The sequence below is a fragment of the Colobus angolensis genome, unplaced genomic scaffold (assembly GCF_000951035.1).
Source record: "Colobus angolensis palliatus isolate OR3802 unplaced genomic scaffold, Cang.pa_1.0 Scaffold25, whole genome shotgun sequence".
Lineage (NCBI taxonomy): Eukaryota > Metazoa > Chordata > Mammalia > Primates > Cercopithecidae > Colobus > Colobus angolensis.
In genome coordinates this window covers 3,856,131-3,883,049 of record NW_012115710.1, presented here as the reverse complement: position 1 = coordinate 3,883,049, position 26,919 = coordinate 3,856,131, and the positions used below count along the sequence as shown (strand labels likewise).

Here is a 26,919-nt window from a genome sequence, read left to right as displayed (position 1 = left end):
TTTTATTTATTTATTTATTTTGAGACAGAGTTTCACTCTGTCACCGAGGCTGGAGTGCAGTGGCACGATCTTGGCTCACTACAACCTCCGTCTCCCAGGTTCAAGAGATTTTCCTGTTAGTGTCCTGTGTGGCTGGGACTACAGGTGTGCCCTACCACACCCAGCTGATTTTTTTTTCTTTTTTGAGATGGAGTTTTGCTGTTGTCGCCCAGGCTGGAGTGTAGCGATGCGGTCTCGGCTCACTACAACCTCTGCCTCCTAGGTTCAAGCGATTCTCCTGCCTTAGCATCCTGAGTAGCTGGGACTACAGGTATGCACCACCACACCTGGCTAATTTTTATATACAGGTACGTGCCACCACACCTAGCTAATTTTTGTATACAGGTATGTGCCACCACACCCAGCTAATTTTTATATTTTTAGTACAGATGGGGTTTCACCATGTTGGCCGGGATGGTCTGGAACTCCTGACCTCAAGTGATCCACCTGCCTCAGCCTCCCAAAGTGCTGGAATTATAGGTGTGAGCCTCCACACCTGGCAGAAATCTGTGATAGTTTTAAATGGCTTCATGTTACGTAGAATTTCCCCAGATGCTGGCCGCCCTCCAGGAAGGATGCCTCCAGGATGCAGCAAGTGCCTAAGCAGGTGAGCCCTGCCATACCCACCACAACGTTCCTTCTGGGAGTAAAGCTGGCCAGCAGCAACCCAGAGGAGACAAGCAGGAGCCAGCTGCTGGTGGGAAAAAGGAAAAAGGCCTTGAGAGGCTATGCCCAAGGGATAATACCTTTATGAGGTCACGGTCTGGCCCTTGGATTTACTGGGCTGGAAACTCCATTTTGACAGCGACCTGTAAGTGAACAAAAGTGCAGTGGCTGACTCATGCTTTCACATAGAAAGGAAAGATAATAGCTAATGTTTACTGAGCACTGGTCATGTCACCAGCATGTGCCAAATCCATTCGTTCGTTTATTCACTCATTCATTCACTCGATAATTATTCACCGAGTTTCCTGTTTATGCCGGTCACTGGGGAAACAGCAGCAAAGGAAACAACACAGCCCCTGCCTTCAGGATGCTCAAGTTCTGGTGGGGAAGAGAAGCTAACAAACAAATGAGCAAGGAACCGCTGAACAGGTCAGATGGAGAAAGTGCTATGGAGGACAACAAAGTACCACAGAAGAAAACAGGATGCCACAGAGGTTGATGGGTCACTATTCACACGGGGTGGCCAAGGAGGGACTCACCCAGAGGGAGGCATCTGAGCTGAGACCCAAAGGAAACCAGGGAGCGAGTTGTCAATATCTGGGAAGGAGTCCTCCAGGCAGAGAGCTTTCTATGCATTACGCTATTTAGTCTATACAACAGCCCAGGACGCCGGTTCCAGAATGATCACTTCTTAGGAGAGTGGCACTCGTATTTTCCAAAGCAGGTCACAGCAATATTTCTGGTCTTGTGTGCTCTTTGGAACCTTGTAACCCCTCTTCCCAGGAGTCAGGGTCTCTGTTCCCCCCCTTTGGATCTAGGCAGAGCTGTGGCTGCTCCTACCAACAGAGGACTGGCAGCAGTAAGGCCATGAGACTTCCAAGTCTGGGTCATAAAAAACAACTTGCACCCAGCTGGCTCACTCAGGATGCTCACCCACGGAAGCCAGTTTCCATGGCATGTGGCAGCCTAAAGTAGCCCAGGCAGAGAAACCACATGGAGAGGCTCAGGCGGAGAGGAACTGAGGCCCCAGGCCAACAGCCAGCATCAGCTGCTGGGTGAGTGGGCAAGTCCTCAGACCACTTAAATCCCGGCCTTCAAATCTTCCTGCTAAGGCACAGGCACTGGGGAGCAGAAACAGGCCACTCTGCTGTGCTCACTCTGAATGCCTGGCCCACAGGTTCCATGGGCACAAGGAATGGCGCTTCTACACCAGTGAATTGTGGGATAATTTGTTCTCTAGACACAGTAACCAGAACAGGGAGTCCCTGCTGCACAGAGAGGTTAAGTCACTCACTTAAGACGGTTCTCATTTCATGACAGTTCAGTATGTGCAGATCACTGTGCTAAGTTCTCGGGAGGTATTATCTACAGAACCTTCCCAATCACCCTTTTCAAGGTAAGAATGATTTCCCCTTTGCGGAGATGAGAAGCAGAGGCTCAGGGAGAAAATGACTTGCCCAGGGCCACATAGCTCTTCAGTGGCAAGCCAGACACATGATTTTGTTTACTCTTCCCCTCCATTCTGTGAGGTAGGGATGATCATCCCATCTTTGAAACCTGCAAAATGATGCTCAAAGGGTGACAATTCTCCTTCCCCCAGATCTGACTCCACTCACCTAAAAAACAGTGGGCACGCAGCTGGAATCCAGAACCTAAAAGCCCATGTTCTTAACCTGGTGCCAGTTTATACAACGAAAATGCAAAACCGGACTGGGATCTTGGGGCAGCAGGTCAGAACATTCTTGTAGATTTAAATCTGGAAGCTGATGCTGGGTGTAGAATCAGGGTAAGAGAGTCTTTTAACCATGTGCCATCCCCGGTTCTGACACTGTCACCAGCCTGGTCTAGGCCACCATCTTTCCCTTGTGCTACTGCAGCAGCCTCCTAACTAGACTTCCGGCTTCTACACTTGTCCCTACATCGATTTTCAACCCAGTAGCTAGAGGGGTCCACTTAAAATCTAAATCAGACCCTGCCCCTGTTCCTGCCCTGGCCCATATGGTGGGTCGGACACGGTGGCTCACGCATGTAATCCTAGCACTTTGGGAGGCCAAGGTGGGCAGATCACGTGAGGTCAGGAGTTCCAGACCAGCCTGGACACCACGGTGAAACCCCGTCTCTACTAAAAACACATACACACACACATCAGCCAGGTGTGGTGACAGGTGCCTGTAATCCCAGTTACTTGGATTCCTACCATGGCCCAGGAGCCCCTGTATAATCTGCCACTTCCCTGTTCCCTCTGACCTCTCCCACCATCTCCCCTTGCTCACGCTGAGTCAGTCACACTGGCTTCGGTGTTTTTCCCCAATTGTGACAAGAATGTTTCTTCCCCAAGACCTTTGCACCTGCTCTCCCGTCTGCCTGGAACACTGTCCGCGCAAGAGTGCACACACGTCACTTCTTCATCACCTTCTTTAGCTCTCTGTTCAAATGTCACCTTCTCAGAGATCTTCTTGGACACGATTTTACTGTGTTTTTTCTTTTCTTTTTTTTGAGATGGAGTTTCGCTCTTTTGGCCCAGGCTGGAGCGCAACGGTGTGATCCTGGCTTACTGCAACCTCTGCCTCCTGGGTTCAAGTGATTCTCCTGCCTCAGCCTCCCATGTAGCTGGGATTACAGGTGCGTGCCACCATGCCTGGCTAATTTTGTATTTTTAGTAGAGATGGGGTTTCACCATGTTGGCCAGGCTGGCCTTGAACTCCTGACCTCAGGTGATCCCCCTGCCTCGGCCTCCCAAAGTCCTGGGATTACAGGCTCGAGCCACCATGCCTGGTCCTGGACACAATTTTACTAATAGCATGTTTTATCCTCCTTACCTTGCTTTATTTTTCTTCACAGTGCTTGTCACCACCTGACATATTCTGAGTTACTAGAATTTAAGCTTCATAATGGCAGGGACTTTTCCCTGTCTGGTTTGCCATAGTATGTCCAGAGCCTCACACAGGCCTGACACAGAGCAAATGTTGGGTCTGTTTGCTGAGTGAATAAATCATTGTCTCCTTTGCAGAAGAAAACGTGCCAAGAAGGCAGGGGGGTTCCCTGCTATGTCACACACATTCATCTTTCAGGCAAGTCTAGACATCTAGCCAGAGACTCAAAGCTCAGGGCCAGAATTATCTAGCTGGATGGTCCTTAAAAAAGACCTGCCACTTAGAAACAGATCTGTATAGGGGTTAAGAGGATAAACTTGGGACATAATCTGCCTGGGTTTGGATCTTGCTTCTGCCATGTATTACATGATGGTGGGCAAAAAATATATATTATTTTTTCCCTTTGGGACAGAGTTTTGCTATGTCACCGAGGTTGGAGTGCAGTGGCACAATCTCGGCTCACTTGCAACCTCCGCTTCCTGGATTCAAGCGATTCTCCCTGCCTCAATCTCCTGAGTAGCTGGGATTATAGGTGCATGTCACCACGCCTGGCTAATTTTTTAATTTTTAGTAGAGACGGGGGTTTCACCATGTTGGCCAGGCTGGTCTCGAACTCCTGACCCCAGGTGATCCGCCCGCCTTGGTCTCCTAAAGTGCTGCGATTACAGGCGGGAGCCACCATGCCCAGTCAAATTTTTTGGATTTTAGAACCTATTACATATTACAACGCCGGCGAGATCCAGGGGCAACTCTCCATAAGCAAGTATATGATTTGCACAACAAAATCTTTAAAAATTCTAAATAGTCACACATCAGTTCAGAGTGGGTACTGCCAGCAAACAAGTTCAAAGCCAGGTGAGGTTGGGCTACCAGGTAAGTTGCAAAACAGAGAAAAAGATCTTTCAGTTTTTACAACATTTTGGATTTTAAAGTTATAGATAAAGGATTGCAGACCTGTAAATATTCTTTAACATTTCTTTTTTAGTGTCTAGCATCCCCAACCACCCTGAAAATGTGAATTAGCTGGGCAGGATTTTTGTTTTAGACACTGCTATAATAACGTGGCCTTGAGCAGTGCCTATTAGACTAGCACCGTTCAAGCCCCGGTTATAGTAGTGTAATATCGGTTGCACAGAGCCTTCCATATAGTAAACACTCAGTAAAAGTGGATGTGCTGAAGTCACCTATGCAACGGCCAGGTCAGGACTTGAAACCCCAAGACTCCAACCCTCAGGCCAGTCTTTATCTTAATTTATTTGACTTACTCAACAAATGTTTAGTGAACAGCTGCTATGTGTCAACTATACAGCATAGTATAGTGTTCCTCCTAGAAACTTTAGGAGACGACACAGCAAAAAGGCTAAAGGTCAGACCCCACCCTAGCGCAGGTGGGCGGTTGCCTAGGCGACAGAGACTCTCTTCGGCCGCATCCTCCATAGAAACCATGACTTAGATGCCAAGTTTGACAGCGGAGGAGCTGTCAAATTTCCCACAACTTCCGCCCATCTCCGCCTTAGCCATGCCCAACACGGAGCCAAAGGTGGCTTCGGAAGCTGAAGAGGAAGCCAGTGAACCCCGCGACCGGGAGCTGCTCTCATTCCGAACCCCGACCGCCGGGGCGCCCGCCTCTCACAAAGGGCCGTGCTGACGTCACGGACACCCCAGCCGCGCTGCGGCTAGGGGGTCGGGGGACGTACGGCCATTCCGCCTCACTTCCCCTCACCTCTTTACTTAGGGACGGGGTTGGGATTCTAGGCTTCTGCAGCCTGACCCTCGGATCCTCCGCAGTTACCGGGACTCACCTTCTCTGTAGCCCCGCGAAAACTTCCGCTGGGCGGAGAGCGCTGCGCGCGCATCCTGAGTCTGTGGCGTCCGCGCAGGCGCCGCGGACTTCCCGACGGCCCCGGGGCTTCGCCTACCTGGGAACTCCGTTTCCCAGAGGCCTCCGCGGCAGGCCCGCCCTCTGATTCCAGACGGAATGGGGATTATTCCGTCATTGCTCATCCCCCTCCCCTCCTTTCTAGCCTCTTTGGAAGGCCTTCTTGTTCTACTGCGCATGTGTCAGTGTGAAACCAATCGGAATACACCGTGAGGCATTGCTCCACCAATCAGAGGTCACATTACCACTTCTCCCGCCTCAACTCCGCCCCTTACTTCCGTGCGTTTTCTCAGAAACCCCGTCTCAACGCGTTTCCATGGCAACCTACCGCTAGCTCTTCTGAAGAGGGGAAGACTCCCAATCTTCTAATAAAGGCAAGAAGCTAATTAGATGATTATTTAACAAGGTAAAAATCTGGACTACAAACCCTGATGCCGCCTGGTCCTGATTCTGTTTCTACTCCACTCCCAGAGTGCTAAGGCTGAAGAAGCGGGAGGAGATGGGAAGGCGAACGAGGTCGCCCGCACAGCCCTCTGGGAAATAGAGTCCTGGCGCTGGCGCGGAGGATCCTGGGTGCAGCCGCTCAGAGAAGCTTCTCGCGCGCAGGAAGTTGCTGCGAGTAGGCTCGTGTGCGAGGAGTTGAAACTCCCGGTCCCTCGAGGCTGGGGTTGCGTCTGTTGACGCGGCGGATTACAATCCCGAGGTACGGACATGCTGGGGCTGAGGGTCTTGCGGGCTCGGTCCTTCCTGAGAGGTGACGGAATGCAAGTGGGGGCGACTTCGGCAAAGGGTGCGTCGTCTTGGGCAGCGGTTGTCTGGGTGGAGGTGTGAACCGTCTTTCACAGTCTGTTAGGAAAACCGCTCAAGGACCGGGCACAGTGGATCACTCCTGTAATCCCAGCACTTTGGAAAGCCTTGGCGGGGGATCACTTGCGTTCAGGAGTTCCTCGAACCCCCTTTCTCTACTGAAAATACAAAAATTAGCTGAGCGTGGTGGCGGGCGCCTGTAATCCCAGCTACTCGGGAGGCTGAGGCAGGAGAATGGCGTGAACCCGGGAGGCGGAGCTTGCAGTGAGCTGAGATCCGGCCACTGCACTCCAGCCTGGGTGACAGAGCGAGACTCCGTCTCAAAAAAAAAAAAAAAAAAAAGAAAGAAAGGAAGAAAAGCACCTTGGGAGGCCAAGGCAGGCGGATCACTTGAGCCCAGGATTTCGAGGCTAGCCTGGGCCACGTGGTGAAACCCTGTCTCTACAAAAAAAGAAAAAATATAAAAATTAGCCTGGCGTGGTGGCGCGCGCTTGTAGTCGTAGCTAATTGGGAGAACGAGGTGGGAGGATTGCTTGAACCCGGGAGGTAGAGGTTGCAGTGAGCCGAGATGGCACCACTACACTCCAGCCTGGGCGACAGGGCAAGACCCTGTCTCAAAAAGAAAAAGAAAAAAGAAAACCGCTAAAGGGGTTTCCAGCCCTCCCTGACGGCCCTGAGAGGAGTGATTCTGTTTTATTTTGGTTTTGGTTGGGGAAGGAAGGAAATGAGTTACGTGAAGTTGGCAGAATGAGTTACCTGAAGTTGGCAGATTTAGGCAGAATCTTGCTGGAGGATGCATGAGAGTTCTTGGGGAAGTTGAAGTACTTAACATTTTTACTATTTGAGCGCTTTCTGTGTGCCAGGCGCCCTGCTGGAGTCCCTTTTCCTCTCCCGATCCCCACAGCAGCACTGAGACAGAAATGCAGATCCCCTTGGCCACAAGGCAATCTTGGGAATCAGAATTTTTCATATTTTAGAAAGCTAATAGGGTGTGCATTTTATAATTAGGCAGCACCCCCCGACCCCGAGGAATCTGGGCCAGTTCTTGGTCATAAAATGTTTCTGTGGGTCAAGGAGTGGATGTTCACACTTAGGGAAATATTAAGACCCTACATGGCCTGTGGCGATCCAGGTGAAGTTTTGCGGTCAGTTTATAAATCAAGTTACGTTCTTTGGAGCATTTAAAGGACCGTGGATCTGTTGTATTTGTTCCATTTGGTACATGTAGAAACTGAGGCTTAGAGAAGGTAAATGATCTGGAAGGAGAGTCAAGACTCTCGGGCCCAAGGTTTTCAGCCTGATAATTGTTTGGCTTAAGTCACTCTGGGCTGGATGACCTTGGGCTCCACCTCTGGGCCCTCATTTCTTTCCTCCCAGGGCTAAGAGTATATGAGATGTGGACAGAATGCGATTTGGTAACTGCAGTCAGGGGTCTCAAGCGCAGCTGTCTGTGAGGGCCAGGCAGATAACATACAGGAAAGAAGAGAAGTGGTCCAGGTGAGGCTGCGGGGCCTTGGGGAGCATTTGCCTCATATAAAGGGGAGAGTGGTGTTTGGTTTTTTTTTTGTTGCTGTTTGTTTGTTTTGGAGACAGAGTCTCGCTCCGTCACCCAGGCTGGAGTGCGGTCTCATTGGAACCTCCACCTCGGGTTGAAGCAATTCTCCTGCCTCAGCCTCCCAAGTAACTGGAATTACAGCCATGCACCACCATGGCTAATTTTAGTATTTTTGGTAGAGACGAAGGTTTCACCATGTTGACCAGGCTGGTCTCGGACTCCAAACTTCAGGTGATCCGCCCACCTCGGCCTCCCAAAGTGCTGGGATTACAGGCATGAGCCACTGCACCCAGCCGCTTTTTAAACTTAAATTTATTTATTTATGTTTTTGGAGGCGGGATCTTTCTCTGTCACCCAGGCTGGAGTACAGTGGCACAATCATAGCTCACTGAAGCCTTGTGATCCTCCTACCTCAGCCTCCCAAGTAGCTGGGACTGCAGGCATGTGCCACCACAACTTGCTTATTTTTAAATTTTTTTGTAGAAACAAGGTCTTGTTACGTTGTCCAGGCTGGTCTCGAATCCCCTTCAGCCTCCTAAAGTGCTGGGATTATAAGCATCCCGCACTTGCCTAGCACTGGTCGGAGAGCTTTAAATGGGCTCCAGTGAACTAACTTCGTGGGATGTAGACCCAGTGTTGCCAAACCCTAGGATGTTTCAGCAGTTGGAAACCTAATTTTTAGGTGAAATTTTCCAGTTTTCAAGTTTGAGACTAGTGAGCCATGCTTGAATTTTCTTTCAAAACATTCTGTCTGCCAACAAACATTATGGACCAAATATCTGTCAACTGAGTTATAGATTGAGGGTTAACCTCTGACATGTAGAAAAACTCATTGTTCAGTAGAATTAGCATTTATTGTAGGTCTACCATATTCCCATATCTGTAGTCTCAAAAATCTGGAAAACTCAGAACAAATATTTTTTTTCGTAAATTTAGTATTCATGCCTTACCTGAACTACGACAGGGCATTTTTTAAAATATAACTTTAAATTATTCTACCTAGAATGAATGATTATACCTTTCTCTAGAAATGGTAAAGTGTTCAATTATGAAGTGCAGCCTGATCCACGCTGTGCCGGGATTTTGTTTTGTTTTGTTTTTGTTTTTGAGACCGAGTCTCGCTCTGTGGCCCAGGCTGGAGCGCAGTGGCACAATCTTGGCTCACTGCAAGCTCCGCCTCTTGGGTTCACGCCATTCTCTCACCTCAGCCTCCCGAGTAGCTGGGACTACAGGCGCCCGCCGCCACACCTGGCTAATTTTGTTTTTGTATTTTTAGTAGGGACGGGGTTTCACCGTGTTTGTTAGCCAGGGTGGTCTCGATCTGACTTCATGATCCGCCCGCCTCAGCCTCCCAAAGTGCTGGAATTACAGGCATGAGGCACCACGGCCAGCCTTGCACTGGGATTTTAATGAAATATGCCATATATATGCCATATCACCTTTTTAAAATAAAAGTTGAATGTCAAAGCACATCTGGTATCGGAGTTTGAAGAATCTGTGGACTTGTGTCATTGTTAAGTGATCCGTGCTGTTTTGTGATATGAAGTGCTTTCAGCACTCCATAGATATATGCCACTTGGTCCACACAATGGATACAAATGGGTAAAGATGTCTGTGGTACAATGTTTTGCATATTATGGGTCATGAAAATAACTGGGTGGGCAGTGACTATGTTTTTTTTTTTTTTTTTAGACGGAGTCTCGCTGTGTTGCCCAGGCTGCAGTGCAGTGGCGTGACCTCGGGTCACTGCAAGCTCTGCCTCCCAGGTTCATGCCATTCTCCTGCCTTAGCCTCCCGAGTAGCTGGGACTACAGGCGCCAGTCACCATGCCCAGCTAATTTTTTGTATTTTTGGTAGAGACGGGGTTTCACCGTGTAAGCCAGGATAGTCTTGATCTCCTGACCTCGTGATCTGCCGGCCTCAGCCTCCCAAAGTGCTGGGATTACAGGCGTGAGCCACTGCGCCCAGCCGATTTTTTTTTTTTTTAATGAATGAGAATCAAGACTAGAATAGAAAATATCCCAGTACATCTTACATTGCAGAGTAAGTATTGCTTCATGAAACTTTTGTTTAGTTACACTGTGTATTTGAGTAGTCATGATACTTTTTTTTTTCTTTTTTTTTGAGATGGAGTCTCACTGTGTTGCCCAGGCTGGAATGCAGTGGCACCATCTCGGTTCACTGCAGCCTCCGCCTCCCGGGTTCAAGTGATTCTTTGCCTCAGCCTCTCGAGTAGCTGGGATTACAGACATGCGCCACCAAGCCCAGCTAATTTTTGTATTCTTAGTACAGACGGGGTTTCAGCATATTGGCCAGGCTGATCTTGAACTCCTGACCTCAGGTAATCTGCCCACCTTGGCCTCCCAAAGTACTGAGATTACAGGCGTGAGCCACTGTCCCAGGCTTGACTACATATTGGTGGTGTTACTGTGGGTAATGGTTAAAACAAAAGTTGAAATACTTTTTTTTTTTTTTTTTTGAGACGGAATCTCGCTCTGTTGCCCAGGCTGGAGTGCAGTGGCCAGATCTCAGCTCAGTGCAAGCTCTACCTCCCAGGTTTACGCCATTCTCCTGCCTCAGCCTCCCGAGTAGCTGCGAGGCGCCCGCCATCTCACCCAGCTAGTTTTTTGTATTTTTTAGTAGAGATGGGGTTTCACCGTGTTAGCCAGGATGGTCTCGATCTCCTGACCTTGTGATCCGCCCGCCTCGGCCTCCCAAAGTGCTGGGATTACAGGCTTGAGCCACCACGCCCGGCCAAGTTGAAATATTTCTGTTGTAGAGATAGCGGCCAGGTGCAGTGGCTCACACCTGTAATCCTGGCACTTTTGGTGGCCGATGAGGGCGGCTTACTTGAGGTCAAGAGTTTGAGAACAACCTGGGCAACAGGTGAGATCCTGGCCCTACAAAAAGTGAAAAAGATTAGCTGGACGTGGTGGCACATGCTTGTAGTCCCAGTTACTTGAGAGGCTGATGTTGGAGGATTGCTTAAGCCCAGGAGATTACAGCTGCAGTGAGCCATGATTGTGCCGCTGTAGTACTCCAGCCTGGCAGCAGAGCAAGACCTTGTCTCAAAAAAACAAAAAGGAACCGTTTTGGAGGCCGATTTACCTGAACCCAAATTCTAGAGATGATAATCAGAAATCCCAGAAGCGTTGTTCCATTGGTTCTTTAGACACCTTCATTCTGTCAACAACTGTAGGTGCTTTTACACCGACTGTGAAAGCACCTGCTGTACACTAAGCGACACAGCAGTGAGCAAGACAGAAGTTCCCACTGCGGCCATAGACTTTCCTCACCAAATCTCCTAAGCATGTTTTTACTGACTGTGTGAGGTGCTAACGGTGGTGACGCTGTTCTGTAGGTTCTGAAGCACAGTGGAGATGTGGGGCTGGGGTAGCTTCAGTAAATACAGTTGTTGTTGTCCCCTGCAGGGAGACTCACACTGGGACTTGTCTTCCTCCTCCTGGACATTTTGGGGGCTCGGCAGCATGGACAGCGAGTCAGCCATGGGCGGAAGGGAGACTTTCTCACAGCTCCCTTGTGCTTCCCACAGCCCTGCCAGCCGGGAACACGGAGGGGAAGGAGGAGGAGCTTAAAAGAGGCTACTGAAGCCCAGTTGGCCATGACTGAGGTGGGTTGAATGTCGCTCTGTCTTAATCGGTCACCCCCAAAGGCAGGAAAGTTGGCTTTCCTTTGTGGCCGAGGTGAGTTGAAGGCCGCTCTGTGTTCATCAGTCACCCCCAAAGGCAGGAAAGTTGGCCTGTCTTTGTTTGGGCCTCCCTGTCCCACGGTGGCTCCCATGTGATTTTTAAAGGAAAGCTCACATGCTGTTCTTTTCTGCTTGAACTCTTCTAGGAACCCCTATTGCTTATAGGATAAATTCCAGGTTTTTCAGCCTTCCTGTGTGTTCTAGGTTCTACCCACCTTTGTACCATCTTCTCCCATTTCTCTAGATGACCAGTACTCCCTTTGGCCTAGTAGTAAAACTTGATTGTGTACTTTCCAGCAGCTTCCTTGCCTTTGCTCAGGCTGGGTCCTCTGCTGGAATCCCCTGTCCCTTTTCCATCTGGTAATGTCTCACACAGCCTTTAAGACCCGGCTCAGTTCCCCAGCTCTTCCCTAGGCACTCAGCACTTTTCCACTCTGACCTTCCATAGCGCCCCCTGCTGCCTCCACTGTAGCACAGATCCACCTAGATACGGATGTTCCTGCGCGTTATGTGTCATCCCGACCAGACTAGATGCTCCTTGGGGACACGAACTGATGGGGATTCATCTCTGGATCCCCAGGGCCCAGCACAGGCCAGGCACACAGGAAGCCTCATGAGGTATCAGGTGAATGTATGAATGAATCAATGAATGATGCGTGAAACCATCTCTCTGTCTGGTAAATATCTGTTCATCCTTAGTGATCCAGCTTTAATGACCTCTCCTCCAGGAAGCTTTCCCTGACCTCAAGGCAGTGGCCTCCCTCCTTCCTCTGGCCCACACAGCCCTCGATATGTCCCTGTGCCACAGACCTCCCTCCCTCATGTCTCTTCATCAGACCATGAGCTCCATGAGGCCGGGAACCAGGTCTGACACACATCCGTGCCCCTAGTGCCCACCGTGTGGTCTGGCACACAGGGTAAATGGTTGCCACATATGTGCTCTGACCTTTCACTTTCCTGTGGCTCCCCAGTGCCTCAGGGATCAAGTCTGCCCTGTCTTCCCACCTCCTGCATCGCTGAGACCAGGGGCCCTTGTCCAGCACAGTCTGGGAGTATGAGGAAAGGAAGCCCCTCAAAGGTCCTCTGTGATCTGGCTCCTGCTGAAAAAACTGCTTGACTGGTGCTCTTGACAGGATATAGACAGCAACAGTTTCTATTATAAGTGTCAGAAATCGACTTACGCAGTCAGGAGACTACTAATTATATAACCAAAAGTCCAGAGGTAGGGCTGTCATCATCTGCAAGTGTGATTGGGACTCAGTTTGTTGTCCCCATCTTGAACCTCGCTTAGTATGGGTTCCATCCTTGATGAGCTCCTTCCCTTGTCCCAAAACAGCTATCAGGACCACGTGCTGCTTTGCCTCCTTCGACAAGTATGTACTCTGTGCCTGCCACGTGTGGGCTTTGTTCTGAGTCTGGACTAGGGGAACAGTTTAGGCGGTTCCTGTCCTCATGAAGCTCACGTTATTGCGAGTGACAGTGTATGAGTTTGCTAGGGCTGCTGTCACAAAGTACCACACACTGGGTGGCTGAAAACAACAGAAATGGATGGTCTCGCAGTCCTGGAGGCCAGAAGTCTGAGATCGGGGTGTTGTCAGGGCTGGATCCTTCTGAGGCTGCGGGCCAGGCCTCTCCCTGAGCTTCTGGCGGTTGGCTGGCCAGCTCCCGCGTTGCTTGGCCTAGAGAGGCCCCGCCCCAGTCTCTGCCCTCATCTTCCCAGGTGTTCTCCTCGCATCTTCACATTGTTTTCCCTCAGCCTGGGTTTGTCTTTTTGTCCCCATTTCTCCTGTTTGTAACAACTTCAGTCATGGTGGATTAGGACCCAGCCTGGTGACCTCATCTCAGCTTGATCACCTCTGTAAAGACCCCATTTCCAAATAAGGGCAAATTCTGGGGTACTGGGAATTAGAACTTCATTGTATCTTTTTGGAGGGTTACAGTTCAACCCATACCACACAGTCAAATGCATTCAGTAAATCACATAGCATGCAGGCAGTATTAAGGATTGTGGAAGAAAGGGATAGGGAGACCCCGGGTGGATTTGCTGTTTTATACAGAGGGGTCGGAGAAGGCCTCGTGGAGAAGAGGCATGTAAGCAGAGAACTGAGGGACACAATCTTGACTCTAAGATGGGAGCTGGCAGGTGTGTTCGGGGAGCAGCAAGGAAGCTGGTGTGGCTGGAGCAGAGTGGATGAGCAGGAATGGGGGAGAAGGTGAGCCCTGAGGGATAGCTGGGGCCTGATCTTTAGGGCCCTGGAGATCATTGTATGGCCTTTGTCTTTAAATGAGATGAATCCGGAGGCCATTGGAGGGTTTGGAGCAGAGGATGGACAGGATCTATTGTAAGTAGTAACAGGATTCCCGTGGCTCGTCTACCCAATTCCTGCTTAGCATCACATTGGGACGACTGTTTCAGGATCTTGCTGCTGCTGTAACAAATAACACAAACCTGGGGGCTTAAAAACAACACAAATTTATTATTTCACAGCCTCTAGAACTATAGGAAATAAATTTCTTTTCTTTATAAATTACCCAGTTAGAGCAACAGAAGATGGACTAATACACTGTGTGACTTGGAGAAAGTGACTATTTGGGCCTTGATTTTGTTTTCTATAAATTGGGGATAATCCTGCCTCAGAAAGGAGTCAGGCGGTTTAGTGAGTCACTGCATCTAAAGCATTGAACCATTGTGGGCATGCAGAAAGCTCTTGGCCAAAGAAGGGCTTTTGCAGTCAGATGCCTGGAGGGTTGGGCTGGGCAGTGTGAGCCAGAGTGGAATTGCCCCTTTGTGGAGCTCTTCCTTTGTGCTAAGTACTGTGCAGTCACCTCCCAGCAGTATTTCAGTTGCTTCCTGTAGCAGCCCTGATGAGATGGGACTCATTGGTCCCATTTCACTAGGGGAGCAGGAATTGGGGTCACAAGAGACATGCAGCTTACTTGCCACTGGTCACCCATAAGTGAAGGTAGTAGGGCCAAACCTCAAAGCCAAACTAAAGAGAGGTGGTTTTCATTCTTCCTTAAAATGTGCCTGTGTGTGCGCATGCGCATGTGTGCCTGTGCCCACATTGATGGAGATTTGGAAGAGACACAGCAGTCATGGTTTCACCTAGAGATGGGGTGTGTGGGGGCAGCTTTCACGTTTTACCGTCGGTACTTCTCAAGTATTTGAATTTTTATCCTAAACACCCATTAACTGGCCAGGTACAGTGGCTCATGCCTGTAATCCCAACACTTGAGGAGGCAGGGGCAGGAGGATCGCTTGAGGCCAAGAGTTTGAGACCAGCCTGGGCAACATGGCAAGACTCTTACTCTACCAAACAAACAAACAAACAAAAAATTAGCTGGGTCTGGTGGCACATGCCTATAGTTCTGGCTACTTGGAGGCTGAGGCAGGAGGATTGCTTGAGCCCAGGAGATCGAGGCTATAATCGTGGCACTGCACTCCAGCCTGGGCAACACTGACACTCTCTCTCTTTCTGTCTCTCTCTCTATATATATAATATAAGTTATATATATAATTTACAAATTACCAGATTTATAAATTACCATAATTTATAAATGATAGAAGGAAACCAATTCCTTATAGCGAAAACTAGCAAATAAAAGGAGAGTCAAGCATTTACCCTACCTGTCCTATGTGAACTCTACCACTGACTAGCCAAATAATAGAAAATTTTTTTTTTTTTTTTTAGGCAGGGTCTCACTGTCACCCAGGCTGGAGTGCAGTGATGCAATCACAGCTCACTGTAGCCTTGACTTCCTTGGGCTCCTGTGATACTCTCACCTCAGCCTCCTGAGTAGCTGGGACTACAGGTGCATATGTAAATTATAATATAAAAGTATATGTAATTATATATAAAATTACATATAATACATATCTATACTATGTATACATTATATGATGTATGTATACACGCACACACGCACATAAATAATAATAAACACTTATTAACTAGGACAGTTTTAAAATGAAAGATGGCATCACTGAAAGTTGGACAACCAGCTAGGAGCCTTAGGTAGTCGTGGGGCCTAAAGTGGACCTGGTACCACCTGTGAGTGGGTCTTTGCCCCAGAGGCTGTACTGACTCAGTCAGGCCTCTGCTCCCCTGACCAAGCTCACAGGAAATGCGCAGCCAGGGGAGCAGCCAGGTGATACTGCATAGAAACAGCTCGCCACATTCAGAACGTGGGATCCCAAATCAGGAGCATGGAGGATGAAGAAGGCACAGGGGTACAGCTGTAGATTTTAAAATCTCAGAGCCACATCAGTTACATGCAGGGTATGGGCTCCCCTGGATTCTGATTGAGACAAGCTAGCTATAAAGACACACCACTAGGCTGGGCATGGTGTCTTATGCCTGTAATCCCAGCACTTTGGGAGGCCGAGATGGGCAGATCACGAGGTCAGGAGTTCAAGACTAGCCTTGCTCACATGGTGAAATCCTGTCTCTACTTAAAAATGCAAAATTAAAATTAGCTGGGCGTGGTGGTGTGCACCTGTAATCCCAGCTACTCAGGAGGCTGAGGCAGGAGAATCGGTTGAACCCGGGAGGCAGAGGTTGCAGTGAGCCGAGATCGTGCCATTGGGCTCCAGCCTGGGCAATAGAGTGAGACTTCGTCTCAAAAAAAAAAAGGGACACACCACTGAGATGTCAGCCTAATCTGTATACAGATTTCGAATGTGGTCTAGGTGTTCAGTGATTAAGGAGTTACTGCTCATACTGAAGTATTCACAGGTGAAATCAGATGACCCCTGGTGATGGGTTCTTGGTTGTTAATTATATACATCTCTCTACTTGTATGTATGTTTGAAAATTTCCAAAATTTTGAATGAACACTAAAACGAAAGTGTGAAATAAACAGATTTTTAGGGCCAGACAGACCTGGGTTCAGTCTCACCTGTGTTAACCTTGGTTGACATTCTGTCCCCTGCTCAAGACTCCTTTTCTTTGCCTACAAAATACAGGGGTTTCCAATCTCTTACGTCTCAAGATTCTTGTGAGGCTGAGGATGGGATGGTTTTTGCCAAAGGCCTGGCAGATTGAGGCCTGGGGGTGCCCTGAGTGAGCTGTTGGGCTCCTCCCTGACCCCAGCCTCTGAGTGACCAATAGTGTATTGTGTTTCAGGAATTTGTGACCCTCAAGGACGTCGGCATGGACTTCACCTTGGAAGACTGGGAGCAGCTCGGGCTGGAACAGGGGGACATGTTCTGGGACTCAGCGTTGGACAACTGCCAGGACCTCTTCCTGCTGGGTGAGTGTTCCCTGTCCCCAGGGGCCTACTCACTGTCCTGCTTGGTGATCACCTGTGCTCTCCCCCAGCCACAGGGTGAAATCCTGGGCTCCTCTGAATCCACGTGACCTAACCCAGCAGTTCTCAGCTGGCCAAGGAGACACTGGCAATGTGTGGAGACATTTTTGATTGTTACTTCTTGGGCCAGCAGCGTGCTGCTAACATCTAGCTGGTGGAACCCAGGGAGGCTGCCACACATCCTGCAGTGCACAGGAGAGCCCCACAACCAAGGACTGGCCTATGCTAGTGTCAGTAGTGCTAAGCCTGGGAAACCCTGCTCTGGCCCCATCTGCCTCCCCAGCCTCGTCTTCACCACTTTCCTGCTTATAGTCAGTCATTCTTCAAGCTGAGACTTCAGGGTCTTCCAGTTGCCCTCCCCTCTGCCTAAGTGGCTCTCAGGGCTTACCTTCTTCAAGTCTGACCTGGGACCCTGTGAGAACTCCGTATCTCCTCTCCTACTCATCTTGGCCATCGCTCTATCACATTCTAACTACCATTTTATCATCAGAGCGGGAGCTGTGTGAGGACAGGGGCGTGTCCACAGTGTTTGGAACAAACAGTTCCTGCTCCAGGGCCCAGCGGACAGCTCTAAATGAACGAGCGATTGAGTAGCAGCTCTTCGGACTTGCACGTTCAATCCTCCAGCCACCCTGTGAGGAAGCTGGGTTGTCCCTCTTGTGCCGAATGGTCTGGAACTGAGGTTGAAAGAGAGGCAGTCACCTTCCCAGCTATGCCAGTGTCCCCAGGACACCCACAGCTCCAGTGATTGACTAGGATTCCCAGGACTCATCCTGTAGTCAGACTCATGGCTAAGACTGACTACAGTGAAAAGAGTCAGAGCAGTCAGCAAAGGGAGGAGGTACATGGGGCAAAGTCCAAGGGAGCCAGGCACAAGTTTCCAGAATTCTCTCTCAGGGGAGTCAAATGGGAAATGCTTAATTCCCCCAGCAATATTGTAGAATGTGATATCACGTGTGAAATGCTGTCCACCAGGGAAGCTCATCAGAGCCTCAGTGCCAGGGTTTTTACTGGGGTCTGGTCACGTGGGCCCCTTTGCCTGGCACATACCAAAATTGCAGACTCCCAGAAGGAAAGCAGGTGTAAGCCACAGTGTTTGCAGCGTTTAGGTCCAGGGAGCGTGTCTCTTCTGTTCTGGAGACACGGGGTACCCCCCTGAAATCCAGCCTTGCCAGCAGGCCTTTCCCAGGAGAGCAGCCAGCCTGCTGTGTTGCCCTCTTCTGCACACCAGTGTCACACAGTGAGAGAGCGGCCGGGCCCAGACTCTAGCTAAGGTCTGTGCAGCCCCAAGGCCACATCACCCCAGCTCCCCATCAGTGTCACCTCATTAGCTCCTTTTCCCTCTCTGTTGCCTCAGTTCTTTCTTTTTGAAGAACCAGAAAAATAATTTACTTCAAAAGATGAAAGCAGTAAAAGATAACACGCTGTGGAAACTGTCATTTGATAGAATCTCATCACAGGCCGGGCGCGGTGGCTCAAGCCTGTAATCCCAGCACTTTGGGAGGCCGAGACGGGCGGATCACGAGGTCAGGAGATCGAGACCACCCTGGCTAACACAGTGAAACCCCGTCTCTACTAAAAACTACAAAAAACTAGCCGGGTGAGGTGGCAGCGCCTGTAGTCCCAGCTACCCGGGAGGCTGAGGCAGGAGAATGGCGTGAACCCGGGAGGCGGAGCTTGCAGTGAGCTCAGAGCCGGCCACAGCACTCCAGCCTGGGTGACAGAGCGAGACTCCGTCTCAAAAAAAAAAAAAAAGAATCTCATCACATTGGGGCAGACTTTCTCCAGACTGACCAGTGTGTGCTAAGAAGCATCTAATGGGAGGTCCTACCTCAGTGTCGTTTTGAATTTTTAAACTACAGCCCACAGTAAGAAGTGTGTTTACCTCGACTGCCCCTTCACCCATTTGCGTGTATGTATGAGTAGTGTATCCACTTCCTATTGCTGTTGTTACCCACAGCACAAATGCAGTGGCTTCCACCGGCACGCTTGTTTTATGTTATAGTCCTGGAGGCCAGGAGTTCCAAATGCATGTGGCTGGGCTGGAGGCGAGGTGTTGGCAGGGCCATGTTCCTTCTAGAGGCTCCAGCACATACAGTCCTCTCCTGGCCCGTTGCCAGCTTCTGGAGGTCACCTGTATTGCTTGACTCATGGCCTCTCAGTCTTCAAAGCCAGCAGTGGCGTTTTCCCTGCTGTAGCCTGTGTCCCTCCTGGATGACTCTGGTCCCTTACTTGGGGAAGCTTGTAGAGGGTAGGGCTCAGGACTGCTTGGACCCTGGGACCCTGACATCTTCTGTCCTTGGCCCATGGAGGCCTCAGGCGTTGTGTGACCCATGGGTCAGCGAGTGAATCATGAATGGCTAAGGAAGTGCGTGCCTCTCCACCTGGCAGATTCTGCCCATTAAAGAGCTGTCACAAGTCCTTTGTGTCCCCAGCCCCAGCTGTCACAGCTTTGATCACCCTGGATTGTGATTGTTTGGCTCCCTCTCTATCACTGGACTGGGAACCCTACAGGACAGGCATCCCCAGAGTCACCCAGGCAGCACCTGGCCCACAGGAGCCATGTGCAGGATAAAGCATAGAAAAGTCAGGAGAGCCAGGAGGTTCTCACTGAGTGTCTGGATGACCCTTCATGTCCTGGTTAGATGACAATGCTGTTCTCTCCCTGCAGACCCCCCAAGACCCAACCTGACCTCCCACGCAGATGGCGTTGAAGATCTGGAGCCTCTGCCAGGAGGAAGCCCAGAAGCAACGGGCCCTGGTGAGTGGATGGAGAGGGGCCCCCTGTGTACCTTCTGTCCTCCAGACCTCCATCCTGGGGCTGCCGCCAGCTCTCCCACAGGTCTACCCAGACATTACAACGCTCAGTTTCAGGACTTCACTCGCCACTCGCTGGCTTCCACCCCCTCATCCTGGGAGCTGGGGGCGATCCGGACATTTTTATAGACCCTGACTCTGGTGTCTCTCCACCTTGCCCTTCAGCACAGGGCTATCCTGGTGCCTCTCTGCAGCTCCTCTTCTTCCTTCCAGAATCAACAAGGAGACGCCCTCCACTCTCTGAGTTGGTCTCTGCTTTCCTGCCTTGTGCTTCCTGGGTGTGTTGACCCTCATTCTACTTCTTTTACCTCCTTTCCTTCAGGTCCCTTTTTCCTTCCTATCCCTGGGGCACAGCAAATGGCCACATTAGGGAGTAACTTAAGCCTAGGCCTGAATGCTGCCAAGAGCATCTGCCCTGCCATCTCCCAAGCCCGGGTTCCTCCAGGTGGCTCGGGTTAGGTGGTGAGGATTCCTGGGGTGTTACCCACGGCAGAGACATCCCCAGCAGGAGAAAGCAGAGGAAAGCAGAGGAAAGCAGAGGCAAGCAGAGGAAAGCAGAGGAAAGCAGAGGCGGCTGCCTTGCCTGGCATGGGAGGCTTCTCTCATTGTTTCTTTATCTGCATGAGAAGCAGGGCCCTGAACCAGAGACCACAGGAGTCTCAGGCTGTACCCAACCCAGTCAGTCTGTAGCTCCCTTCTTGGCTCACCACACTCAAGCTCGTGTACATGAGGCCCCTGCAGCCTCCTGTTCAGCACATCAGTGTCCCTCGTAGGTGACTGACGCATGCACAGGCTCTCACAACCTCTGCTTTCTGTTTCTGTCACCTCAGCATATTGGCTGTTTCCAAGCATGGGTAGCCATGCCTTTACTAACAAATATACCTCCATATCCTCTAGTAGTGACACTCGAGTTGCATAGTTACCACGTAAGCATCTTTCCCCTTTAACGGTGTGCCTCTCTTGGAAGCAGGGCTTAGCTGATTCACCCTGTATTCCCAGCTCCTGGCATCATGCTTGGCACATAAGGGGTGCCTATTATATGTCTGTCGGTGCATTTGAGGCAGAGGGAACAACATGAGCACCGGTGTGGTGAGGAGAGTGAGCTGGATATCTGTGGGAGAGATGAGCAGAGGCAGAGGTGACAATTCAGAACAAGGTGTGATTTCAGAAAGCTTTCATTTGCAAGTTTTACTTCCAGGTGGAGAGACTTTAAGCAGTCTCATAGATACTCAGAAGGTGAGCCAAGAACTGCAGAAGGGATAGGCTGGAAAAGGTACGATGATGGAGGAGAAGAGAGATGGGGAGACTGGAGGCATACAGCAGAGCAGGGACATTCATGTTTTGTGAAGGATCCCAGAGAGCATACAGCTTGGTAGTTAAGAATATGGGGGCCAGGCATGGTGGCTCATACCTGTAATCCCAGCACTTTGGGAGGGCAAGGCAGGCACATCACTTGAGGTCAGGAGTTCGAGACCAGACTGGCCAACATACTGAAACTCTGTCTCTACTAAAAATACAAAAATTAGCTGGGTGTGGTAGTGGGCACCTGCAGTCCCAGCTATGCAGGAGGCTGAGGCAGGAGAATCACTTGAACCCGGGAGGCAGAGGTTGCATTGAGCTGAGATCGTGCAGCACTTCAGCCTGGGCAACTGAGCAAGACTCAATCTCCCAAAAAAAAAAAAAATATATATATATATATATACACACACACACACACACACACACACACACACATACACACACACAGATATACATACATATATGGGGTCAGAGGGGTTTAAATCCTCACTCTGCTGCCCACTTAGCTTTAAGAAGCAGAAATGTGCCTACCTTATGGGAGGTTGTCGAGTATAACAGAGTGCCTGAGGCACTCCTGCCTGTAAGCAAGCATGCCATGAATGGGATTTACTGTCTGTGAATCTGTCCCATGGCTGCCGCTGTGGCAGTGGATGGATGAGCAGTGGAAGGTCCCCGTTAAAGAGCTTACCTTCTGGTAAGGGTCAGGGGTCAGACCCTTTCATAACCTGTCAAGGTAGAGGATGGTAAGTGCTCAGCTGTTTTTCAAATACAGGGCAGGGGACTTAAAGCAGAATGGGGATGGGGTTGTCAGGGAAGCCTTTCAGAGGAGGGTGATACTCAAGCTGGGTATTAAAAGACTTAGAGGAGTTAGCCCAGGAAGTGCCATCCAGCATGAGGGACCATTAAAAGCACAGAGGAGAAAGTCTGGTAGATTTAGGGAACCGCAAGAGTTCTATGAGGTCAGCACAAAGAGCGCTGGGCTAATACACTCATTTCTCTTCTCCAGGCAGGAAGCCATGGAAGAGTTTAATCAGAGGAGTGATATAAGTCAGATCCATTTATTACAAAACCCTTTAGGGCTAGTGTGGAAGACTGGAGAGAGAGACAGACAGACAGAGACAGGAGACCAATGAGCAGCCTGGGGGTCAGATGGAGTCAGTGATAAAGAGAGGAGAGGAAGGGAGTTGAGACATTTCGATAGAGACCAAATGAAAATAGTGCCAAGTTGAGGGAGAGGTAGGGAGGAGGTTGACTCCTAGGATTCTAGCATGGAGAACTGGATGGATGGTGGAGTGGGGGGAGTGGGGTGCTGTCTGGGATACAGGATGCAGGATATGAGGAGGAAGATTTTGGTGACAGTGCAGGATAGAGTGGAGAGTAGAAGCAGGTGAGTACAGGTGACTTTTGAGGGAACTTGGTCAGTCACCTAGTTGTGAAGGTAATGGTCGAATCTCCCTCCTTGTTGAACCCCTGTGGTTTCCCAGCTCCCCTGTTGACCCTCCTGGGAATGGGCTCTCTGTTTTCTGTGATGCCAGTTCCACATGGGTCACCCCTTTAGGTCCCTTAATGGATAGGCTGGACTCAAGATCCATCACCCCTACTTGCTCTTGTCTGTGTTCTTACCCTTGGTGAACAGGAGACATTTGCACTTACTCTTTCAGATGTGACTGAGACCAAGAACTCTCCTCTGGTGGAGGATTTCTTGGAAGAAGGATTCTCCCAGGAGATTATAGAGATGTTATCCAAGGATGGCTTCTGGAACTCCAATTTCAGAGAGGCCTGTGTAGAGGACACCTGGTTAGATAGTTTGCTAGGCGATCCAGAAAGTCTTCTGAGGTCTGATGTTGCCACCAATGGGGAAAGTCCCACAGAATGTAAGAGTTACGAATTAAAGAGAGGCCTCAGTCCTGTGTCCACCCTTTCCACGGGAGAAGATTCCATGATACATAATGTTTCTGAAAAGACCCTCACACCAGCTGAGTCTAAGGAATATGGGAGTGAGTTTGACTCCTACTCGGACCACAGCCAGCAGGATTCTGTTCAGGAAGGGGAGAAACCATATAAATGTAGTGAATGTGGGAAAAGCTTCAGTGGGAGTTACCATCTTACCCAGCACTGGATTACTCATACTGAGGAGAAACCCATTGTCCATCAAGAGTGTGAGCAAGGTTTTGACCAGAATGCTTCCTTTTCTGTGTATCCGAAAACTCACATGGGCTACAAATCCTATGTGTGTAATGAATATGGGACAACTTTTAGTCAGAGTGCATACCTGTGGCATCAGAAAACTCTCACTGGAGAAAAACCATGTAAGAGTCAATACAGTGACCACCCACCCAGTCATGACACACAGCCTGGTGAGCATCAGAAAACTCACACAGATAGTAAGTCCTACAACTGTAATGAATGTGGCAAGGCTTTCACCCGGATCTTGCATCTTATTCGGCACCAGAAGACCCACACTCGGAAACGCTATGAATGTTCCAAGTGCCAGGTGATCTTCAGCTTGAGAAAACACCTCATCCAACATCAGAAAACTCATACTGCAAAAACTACCTCTGAGTGTCGGGAGTGCGGGAAGACTTTTCGGCAGAGTTCGCTGCTCATTAAGCACCAGGCTCTTCATACTGGAGAGAAGCCTTATAAGTGTAACGAATGTGGGAAATCCTTCAGCCATAACTCTACCTTAAAGATCCATCAGCGGGTTCACAGTGGAGAGAAGCCTTACAAATGCAGTGAGTGTGGGAAGGCCTTCCACCGGCACACTCACCTTAATGAACATCGGCGAATTCATACGGGCTACAGACCCCACAAATGTCAGGCATGCATCAAGAGTTTCAGCCGGCCCTCGCATCTGATGCGACATCAGGCCATTCACACTGCAGAAAGGCCCTATCGCTGTGCTGAATGCAAGGAGACTTTCAGCGATAACAGTCACCTTGTGCAACACCAGAAAATGCACACTGTCAAAACCCTGTATGAATGCCAGGAGTGCGGAGAACGCTTCATTTGCAGCTCAACCCTGAAGTGCCACCAGAGTGTTCACACAAGAGAAAAACAAAGATTTGTTGTGAGTGGGAAGATCTTGGATCAGAACCCAGAACAGAAAGAGAAGTGCTTTAAGTGTGACAAATGTGAGAAAACCTTTACCTGCAGCAAATACCTAACTCAGCACGAGAGGATTCACACCAGTGGGGTGAAGCCCTTTGAGTGTGACCAGTGTGGGAGAGCCTTTGGCCAAAGTACTCAGCTCATTCACCATCAAAGAATCCACTCTAGAGTGAGGCTGTATAAATGGGGTGAGCAAGGGAAAGCCATCAGCAGTGCCTCCCTTCTCAGACTTCAGCCCTCCCACACAAAGGAGCACCCTTTTAAATGTAACGAATGCGGAAAGACCTTCAGCCAAAGTGCACACCTCTCAAAACATCAGTTAGCTCATGCTGGAGGGAATCCCTTTAAATGTAGTAAGTGTGACAGAGTCTTCACCCAGAGAAACTACCTTGTTCAGCATGAGCGAACTCATGCCAGAAAGAAGCCCTTGGTGTGTAATGAATGCGGGAAAACGTTCCGTCAGAGCTCGTGCCTTTCTAAGCATCAGAGAATTCACTCAGGTGAGAAGCCCTATGTATGCGACTACTGCGGGAAGGCCTTCGGCCTGAATGCGGAGCTTGTCCGCCACCAGAGAATTCACACTGGAGAAAAGCCTTATGTTTGTCAGGAGTGCGGGAAAGCCTTCACCCAGAGCTCATGCCTTTCTATTCACCGGAGAGTTCACACTGGGGAGAAGCCCTACATATGTGGTGAATGTGGGAAAGCCTTTGCCCAGAAAGCAAATCTAACACAGCACCAGAGAGTTCACACTGGGGAGAAGCCTTACTCCTGTAATGTGTGTGGCAAAGCTTTTGGCCTCAGTGCCCATCTCAACCAGCACCTGAGAGTTCACACCCAGGAGACACTTTATCAGTGTCAACGTTGTCAGAAAGCCTTTCGGTGCCACTCGAGCCTCACCCGCCATCAGCGTGTACACAACAAGCAGCAATACTGGCTGTAGCCATTGGGTGGCAGCAGAGTCCCAGAATATGAGACTTCATCCGCTGTCGAAAGTTGGAAACCATCCATCCCATTGCAAGTTTCTCTCCAAATAAATACATCTAAAGATTGATTAGAAAGTTTGTGCACATGTGTTTCATTATAACAGTGAAAACACAAAAATGGAGAAGCTGTACGTCAGGATACAGAGGTAGGCTCTGGAGCCAGTCTACCTGAGTTAAATCCCACCTCTGCCATCTACTACCTAAGTGACCTTGGGAAAGTCAGAAAAATCTCTCAGGGCCTCGGTGTCCTCATCTGTAAAATGGGCATCACCTACCTCAGAGGGCTTTTCTGAGGATTAAATACATAAATGTGAAGCACTTAGAACTGATGGCCAGCACATGAGGGCTCACCAAGTGTAAGCCACAAATACACATCAGCCATAGCACAAATACACTCGTGTTACAAGAAAGGAATTGGTAATCTCTGTGTTTACTGTAGTTAATATTCTTATAATGTATCACTTTTAATGTAAGTTTTCCTTTTTTAAAGTTTTTCTCCAGCACCTTACTCTTCTTAAATGCCTGGCCTTTTTTGTCCCTTTATCTCTCTTTCCTGGTTTTTTCTCCTTAACCCCCAGAAAGCCAAAAAGAACATGTAAACTCCTAACCTCAACTAGCTACAACCTTCCACTCCTAACCTCCCAAGCCTCTCACTCAGAGAGGACTCCCTATCCCACAAACACATGCTTCCTCTTCCCATGACCTTCCTCTGTTTAACAGTGTTGGCTATGCAGTAAGACACCCAATTTGTCATGGGAGTTGACACCAAAACACAGCTAGATTCCTTCAGGAAAGCTGTGTTGACCAAGGTGTTAACCGCATATGAAACAAAACCCATATGGAAGATATGCTTGGGGGTCAAACCTGTGGTGCGTGGAAGTGACCACTGGGATGTCATCATTCACCATTTATCCAAGACAGCCGCTCACCAGGCAATTTGCTAGGCTCGGGGGCGGGCAGTATCAATACACTATGTACTGCTACTGCTCTGAAGCTTCTGGAATCAGAGAAATGAATGAACTCATTTTCACAGACGATTGCTGTTAGTTGACAAGTGACATCTTAAAAATGCCCCATTCCCTCATGTCACAGGAAGTTCTGGGATCACCAAGGATTGTTGGAGAGTCCAGTGAGATGGACCCACACAACCAGTTCCCTCCTGACAGAGTCTTGTCAGCTCTGGGCGTTTGTGCCCTACCACGAAGTGGCTCAGTCACACATTTGTTGAAACACAGTAGTCTTAGGAAAAGCACTGGACACATACTTTCAATACCTTTCCGATTTTAGGTGCTTAAAATGGTTAGGGGGTAAGTGCTCTGTACCCTTGGGCTCTTCAAGTCTTGCACCTGGAGTTCTGCTGGTTAAGTTTGTTAAACTTAGTTGAAACTGGGAACCTGTTGGCTAACCATTGGGCCCTTACGCTGTTTTTCAAATGGCTGCAACATTTAACTTCTAGCACATGGTTCCTGTCCTCTGGAGCTCTGTCTTGCCTGGGAGATGGGCATGTTATATACTGAAAGAGTGGACAAAGTGTTGCAGGGCTGGAACACAATGGGGACTCTGGAAAACTGGCAGCCACTGGGGGTGGGGGACAGTCTATAAAGTCACCTGTGTTGCTGCAGGCCAGGGTAGAAATGCCTTCCATGTGTGCATATTTGTTGGTTCTCTGATTAAAGTTTTGAATCTGAAAGCATTGATTCCTTCTCTCAGCCTCCTGCCATGCAGCCACGCATCAGTCCCTGCCTGCCAGGCCTCACGTCTTTGTGGGGGAGGGCTTCTGATGGTGATCATGGCCCAGTAAGAAACAGCTTTTTTCCCCACTGTCTGGGTGGGGCATGCACCACTGAGGAGGCACACAAGTTCACCTGGTC

At 49.5% G+C, this 26,919-nt stretch overlaps 2 protein-coding genes across 6 annotated transcripts in view; one reads left to right on the top strand and one right to left on the bottom strand.

The window, feature by feature from the left end:
* The window catches only part of VRK3 (vaccinia related kinase 3), a 50,015-nt gene extending 43,795 nt beyond the window's left edge, over positions 1-6,220 (bottom strand). For 2 of the 3 annotated variants that reach the window (XM_011946323.1, XM_011946324.1), the window contains exons 1-2: positions 5,302-6,220; positions 786-848 (exon numbers count right to left, since the gene is read on the bottom strand). The gene's annotated coding sequence lies outside the window, so the exon portion shown is untranslated. The remainder of the gene's footprint in view (positions 1-785; positions 849-5,301) is intronic. The other variant, XM_011946322.1, reaches the window with a different exon arrangement.
* Positions 6,043-26,734, top strand: ZNF473 (zinc finger protein 473). Of its 3 annotated transcripts, none has more exons than XM_011946327.1 (5): positions 6,097-6,160; positions 16,655-16,781; positions 18,017-18,112; positions 19,510-19,599; positions 22,616-26,734. In XM_011946327.1, the coding sequence occupies exon 5, from the start codon at positions 22,690-22,692 to the stop codon at positions 25,003-25,005; it is 2,316 nt and encodes a 771-aa protein (XP_011801717.1). In that variant the 5' UTR covers positions 6,097-6,160; positions 16,655-16,781; positions 18,017-18,112; positions 19,510-19,599; positions 22,616-22,689; the 3' UTR covers positions 25,006-26,734. The 3 variants fall into 3 exon arrangements, with proteins under 3 accessions (XP_011801716.1, XP_011801717.1, XP_011801715.1); XM_011946325.1 differs by lacking the exon at positions 18,017-18,112 and adding an exon at positions 11,251-11,450 and having other exon boundaries at positions 6,158-6,211; XM_011946326.1 differs by lacking the exon at positions 18,017-18,112 and having other exon boundaries at positions 6,043-6,160.
* Positions 26,735-26,919: the final 185 nt, after the last annotated feature.

What these genes read in the sequence shown, in the direction of transcription:
- ZNF473 (XM_011946325.1), top strand. Translation starts at nt 6,169, where the DNA reads ATGCTGGGGCTGAGGGTCTTGCGGGCTCGGTCCTTCCTGAGAG. An exon ending in GGCTCGGTCCTTCCTGAGAG is followed by an intron (nt 6,212 to 11,250) that starts GTGACGGAATGC and finishes TGTCCCCTGCAG; the next exon opens with GGAGACTCACACTGGGACTT. An exon ending in CCCAGTTGGCCATGACTGAG is followed by an intron (nt 11,451 to 16,654) that starts GTGGGTTGAATG and finishes ATTGTGTTTCAG; the next exon opens with GAATTTGTGACCCTCAAGGA.